This window comes from Saccoglossus kowalevskii, chromosome 14 (genome assembly GCF_978046115.1).
Source record: "Saccoglossus kowalevskii chromosome 14, keSacKowa6.1, whole genome shotgun sequence".
Lineage (NCBI taxonomy): Eukaryota > Metazoa > Hemichordata > Enteropneusta > Harrimaniidae > Saccoglossus > Saccoglossus kowalevskii.
This window is the reverse complement of record NC_140654.1, coordinates 2,480,425-2,486,932: the sequence shown is the minus strand read 5'-3', so window position 1 is coordinate 2,486,932 and position 6,508 is coordinate 2,480,425. Positions and strand designations below refer to the sequence as shown.

Here is a 6,508-nt window from a genome sequence, read left to right as displayed (position 1 = left end):
CTAGTATAGACAATGTGTTATAGTTAGATGACTTTTTACTATTGTAATCATGATAACTAACAGCATATTCAAATGTATAGCTATGTTCTAACATTGTTGGCAAGTCAATTTTGCAACATTCAAGCAATTTCTGTAGTGCAAGTACATCCGCACTAGCATTATGTGCACTATAAACCTGACCAACAAATTCATCAACCAAACTTTGTTGTGCATATGAACCTTTGCCAGGAAACACAGATTTAAACAATGGCAGAGTATTCACAAAACCACTAACAACTGCCATAAACCACCGTCCCTCAACAGTGAGTATCGAGTAGGTATCTCCAACAGCTCAAGACTGAAAGAGGTCACCAATACCACGTAAAATCATCGGTCGATTTTCTTAACCACTCTACACTTAAACGAAATGAAATTACTCACCTTGCCTTCAGACGTATAATAGAAGTGTTCGGTATTAGAAGTTTCTTTAAAATTGTTGAACGAGACGATAATAAAAGGTCAGATCGCAGACAAGACGTGACGGTAACAACGTAGAGTTGAAAGTGTACAGTGACGCTGATGACGTCACTGTTAGTCGATTTGAGCGAAACGCGCATCGCCTGGTTGATTAAGGAATTAACACCTTTAGACAATAGCGTTTCTTAACCGGGTGTTGAGGGACGGTGCATAAACCTATCAGTAAGAGAACTTTCTTTGCTTGCAGTTATTAGGTAACGACAATCAAATGAATGGATATTATGACCAACTAAAATAGGATTCTTGACATCTAAAAGAAAATAAAGACATTTTTCCAAGCATGTTTTTAAATCCATTGTTTTCACTGGTTGGCCCCGGTAGCACAATTCACCATTTTTTACCATCAGATGAGTTATTCTGGAAACAACTGGACTTATATGTTGTTTTGGCAATATATAACCTTCAAACTGTTATTTACCAGTAACAGCAGATAGTTGAGTAATCTCTGCATCTGAATCTGCAAGGAAAAACAACAGGAAATGAAACATTGGCTGTAATGTAGTAAACATCGAGTTTATACTGGGGGGGGGGGCTTTGGAGTTTAATATGCAACAGTGTCTTCTATGGCTGGACCGTATATCAGTACTGACTACTTCAAAGTGAGTCTGTTTGAGTCATTGTTTTTCTTTTACTTTTTTTTTTTTTTAGCACATTGGGATGTAATTACTGTGGAATACTTTATTTTCGCTGGAATTAATTTTCACTGAAAATGCTTTTTGGGCGTTTTGCTTGGAATTTATTTTCACTGATTTTTGATGAGTTTAATGTAAAATATAAGAAAAAAAGTATATTCGCTGGATTTTATTTTCACGGTATCATGTCTTCAGCGAAAATAGCGAAAATAAATTCCAAGCGAAAATAAAGTATTCTACAGTAGTCATGTACATGTCATGTAATTCTAAGGTGAATACACTGATGTTTCTGCCATAAAATTTGAACAAAAAATCCTCACATAGTGTTGCCCCAGATATGGGTTTTCCTAAGGTGGCTACAGGGAAGCGACTGTCTATTGGCCTGGCTAGCTGGCTCCTTTGGTTTTTGGAAACACACTGCTTCTGGAAAAGGTATACTATTTTCAAAATTTTGCCCTTTACTCAAAAAAATTAAAGAAACCCCTGGTACTCTGGAATGTCTATGGCTGCAAAACTCAAATTTTGGACCCCTTATCTTTTGAAAATGTAGAAATTTAACCACTTTCCACCTTTTAGAGTGAATGTTGTACTTTATGTCAAAAGAAGAACCCCAGCAATACAATATCATATTACATACTATTATTATAGTAAAGCAGCAGATTCTACCATGAATTTATGTATGATCTGAAATATAGTTGCTGAGAACCAGTCTCTTGATATCCCAGAATATTAGAATAATACATACGTCCAGATGTAGTTTCTATGTCAAAAACCACAGGCGTGTATACTCCAGAAGCAAGTAAAGTAATTGGAGGTGGTAATACTGGTGTTGGAATCTCTTCTGTCATACCATGGGATACACACAAACCAATTTCTTTCTGATAAGTTACCCCTTCACGCATTTCAGTAGCAGCAGTTTTGTTACATCTCTGCTCTTTCCATTTTAATCGTTGTAGTTTTGCTTCTCTTGTTTTGGCTTTTTGTTTTTCTTGTTTGGCTTTTTCGTCCAATCTGCTACCATATAGATGACATGCACTACTGGGTGACATGTTATTTTTTGGTTGACCTAGGGGAAACACATAAGATTGCATGATTAAATAGCAAAATATATGGTTCGCCATAGTAGTATTCTCTAATGTCAACATACAGTCAGTTTTTTTAATGTGTGTTGAATTTGGGATATTGCCTATAAAATGACCAGGGGGGGGGGGGGGCACTGTATAACTTATCTTAACATTTTTCATAATTATATCTATCAGGTGAGTACAGGGGTATATACTCAACATATGTATTTGAAACTTTATTGTATTTTAAAAATCCAGATCCTGAACAGGATATGATTTCAATAAAGGCATTACTTACTTACTTACTTACTTACAATGTATGTCTGCACATTCAGTGAATTACTGTGCCACAATTTAGTTATACTATGTGTGATTGTACACATTAGTAGTTACTTAACATTTAACTACGTTGTGTCAATATAAATACATGCATTTATAGTCATACATACAATTAGTATGGGTGTAGAACTACATGTATTAGCTAATTTACCAACCTGACACACATATGTATGCCCTATGTTCTTCTGGGCAACAGCTGCTGCAACACGAGCATTAAAGCTATCAGAGCCACTGTAGTGTTTTGCTTTGGGTGCCTTAGAAGCTATTACCATATTCATATTTTCATTACCCATCCTAGCTAAGTCATTTGCACTATCTATGTAAGTCTTCAAAGTCTTATCTAAACTTGCTCTTAGATCATCACCCCATAAATTCTTTCCTTAAGGCAGGCTACTGTGTTTGTAATTAGCAGGGTCAACTAAATATTGACACCAATTCCATCACAATGTGTATGATCTCCAAATGCATGTGGGATTATAGATTTCAGATTCTTTTGCATGTTACTAACACTGTCACGATTTTGAGAGATTGCATAACTAAAACACTTCTGTAAATAGTTTATGACCTTTGTTGATAACTGCTTGTAATCTTTATCTTCCTTTAACTTATACAGTTTATTAGTAAATCCTTTCTTTGTGTGGTTATTGTCTTTATTTTTTACCATGTCATTTCTTATTTCTGTTTGCAACCTAGCTAGAGTCTCCTTTCCCATCCTTTGTGCAGCTTCACAAACACGACACTGTTTACATCTTGTACTGTAGGAAAGTACCTTGCCTGTCTGATAGCCTAGAACTGTACCATGACCTAAGTAAAATACATTTTATTAAACTAACTACAACTACCAAATATTTTATTAATTCGTTTATAAAATATCTTTATTAGTTAAATTATTGGTTGGATGATTGATTGGTTGACTGGACAGACTAATGATTGTTTTTTGATTGACTGGTTGATTTGACTGCATGGATTGACTAATTTTCTTTTGTTTTTGATTGATTGATTATTTGACTTTATTCACTACACACAGACTTAAATAATTTGTTTGGCCATTGTCTTAGTGAAATTATTTGCCATAAATTACAAATATTGACAAGTACATAATATAATATTACCTGATAAACTTTTGTAATCTCTCCCACTTCCCCTCTTCTGCCATCCACCGTCATATGACAAATCAATTCTGCATGAATAGAAAACAGATTAAATGTTTGATCTTCAAATTAATTTCAATTCAAATGATATTGAAATTTTGCTACATATTTAGTTAACAATATTCAGCCACAAGCAAATTAGCTAGAGGGAACACTGAATATATTTCAAGTAAAGATAACTGTCATTCAGTACATGTGAACACAAATATTGGTCACTACATAAAAATGTTAAAATACTGATTACCTTGGCACACATTAATATGTAATATTTTTAACATTAATACCTTGGTTTTTTGGAAGAAGACATTTCATCAACTAAAGCATGTTCACAGGATTCATTGGCTACTTTTATAATAGCTTCACCAGTCTCTCTTTCTTTTCGTTTCAATGTTGTAATATGTATGCTTGGTATTGACATTGCAGTAAACATAGAATTGACATGACGTTCGCCAATACCAGCATTGATCATACCTTTAAAGAAAGACAATATTGACAAGGGATTCGTAAATAAAATAGCTATGTAAATTAAATTTAAAATCCAATCTAATAATCCCCCCCCCCCCGCACCAAGTAGCAATGATATTTTTCAGGAAGTGATTTCATTCAAGACAACATTTTGGTGCAGTAATCTCGAAAAACATAACACATTAAAATATAAGAAACATACCTGTAGCTATTTTAGTATTAATGTCAAATGCACCCATACCGCGTGTCTTTCCTTCTTTGTGTTGTGTTTTGTTGGTGTATACGTTGTTGACGGAGGCGCAGCTCCAAACATGCGCAGTTCCAAACATTTACGCATGCTCGGGCCTCTGCTTCAAAATATCCGCGTAGACGGGTTGATTCATATTGCTCTGGTGTTTCGATTTTCACAGGATTTAACCCGTTTTAGTTCGAATAAAGGTAATATAAGTTGGTCGATATTTTCTACCGATATCATACTTGAGTTGTGTGAAGCTGAAGCGGATCGAAATATAATTTGGAAAATCGTGTTATTTTCGGGAAGTTTCGATGTCATGGTGTCAACGCTTTCCTACCTTGTGTTATTATATGAGTAGTAGGGGAATTTACCGGCGACTGACTAACTATGCCGATCCCACTTTAGGTCATTTTTCTTAGCCAAGAAACGTTCCGAGCGCCTGTGGGCAGAAAACGGTATTTTGGGACAGTTGTTGACACCCCATGAACAGTGTAACAAGATTATCCCTACATATGCAACATATTTAAATTTGGTTGTTTAGGATTTCTTCAAATTTATGTTTGTGCTGTTTCCACGATTTTAGCTATTTTCACGGGCTCGCACAGAGCCCATAGAAATACATGGCAGAGTGGTGCGCGTCTCAGTGACTTTGACCCGCCTTGAAGATTTTGAGAGCTTTTCAAGCGCGTTGTAGAAAGAAGCAATATGATTGGCTGTTGGTAAACTGATTCTAAACTGTGAGGGCATTGTCACATACACATAGTCCTAATGAAATACTTCAAGGTGATAGTGGAGTGCTTCGCCGGAACATTCACCTTGAAAATTCAAGATGAGCACAAACCTGTGTCATATGACGCCTTACTAGCCGATTTTGGCTAAAATTCCGCTCCGCCGCCTCTTTACAACAGTATTCATACGCGGAACTTGATATTGATTTTAACAATTTGGGTTGCCTTTGAATCACATATTTTAGTGAAATATTGTTTATAGAGTGAAATATTATTGTCATACATAATTCAATCTTTGAAACAACAGAAACTAACACATAATAACGATAATCAAATTTGTGTTTGAAGTTCGAAAGTAGTTGCGTTATTTCCGGTTTCAACTACATAGTTCGAAAATAGAACGTCCTTGAGCGCAATAAAATCACGCGTAGAACTCCATCCGAACCAGACTCTAGCAGCGTAAACTTATTGCAATTTGCGCAATTTGGGCCCAGTTTGTTCTTACAAGTTTTCTAAGTTTCATTTATCATTATTTAGTAAACAGGTCTCTGAAAAGATTTAATATATTCGTAAAATACGTGGCAATCGACAATTGACTTCGAAACGTTCGAAATTTCGAACAAATTCCCGGCACACCTTGCGCGATATGCGTCAGATCGGTGTAGAAGACGCCGAACTGCAGCGTCAATGGCTCACTTAACCTTAAGTATATAAACAGAGACGCCATTTTGGTCACGCGAGATTGATCACGTGATAAAACTTTTTACTATGACGTCAGAGCTGAATGACGAAAACGTGTTTTCTATGAGGAAAATCAATATAAAACTTGTTTTACAAATAATTGTTGTGGTTTTTGACTAAAATGTTTAAATTTTCAGTTATTTTCAAGAAAAAATACTTTAATTTTAAAAAGTAATATATTATTTTGTTATCCATCATGCTTGGCAGAAAAGTATACTAAATCTTAGTGATGGAGGTTATAGCTGCTACAGATGTGTCTCAAATATATACAGCTCAACACAGCATCTGTGATCAAAGATGGGTGGAGACTGCTCAGCATGATGGGTTTTTAAAATTAAAAATAAATTAAATTTTAGTTATAATACATCATTTATTTATGTTAATTTTCAAAACAAATACACAATAAATGAATAATAAATTCATGAAATATTTATTGAACAGTTGTATTCATGTTTCTTTATAGTGTTCGTTGAACGGGATTCGATGAAAGTACATGCAGATTTCTTTTTCGCTGCTGTGACGTCAAGAAAAAGTTGTATCACGTGATCACTGTTAATCAATTAAGTCACGCGTGATTCAAGATGGCTGCCACAGTTTGTTGACAAATGCGAGTTTGACGACAAAACGTGAATTTTTC

General features: G+C 35.1%; 1 protein-coding gene across 1 annotated transcript; it reads right to left on the bottom strand.

The window, feature by feature from the left end:
- Positions 1-641: 641 nt before the first annotated feature.
- Positions 642-4,566, bottom strand: LOC144343766 (uncharacterized). The gene is made up of 6 exons (XM_085508214.1): positions 4,370-4,566; positions 3,987-4,173; positions 3,664-3,731; positions 1,894-2,214; positions 935-973; positions 642-766 (listed from the first exon to the last, which is right to left on the bottom strand). Exons 1-6 carry the CDS (start codon positions 4,494-4,496, stop codon positions 642-644), a joined length of 867 nt encoding a protein of 288 aa, XP_085364340.1. The 5' UTR covers positions 4,497-4,566.
- Between the last annotated feature and the right edge of the window lie 1,942 nt (positions 4,567-6,508).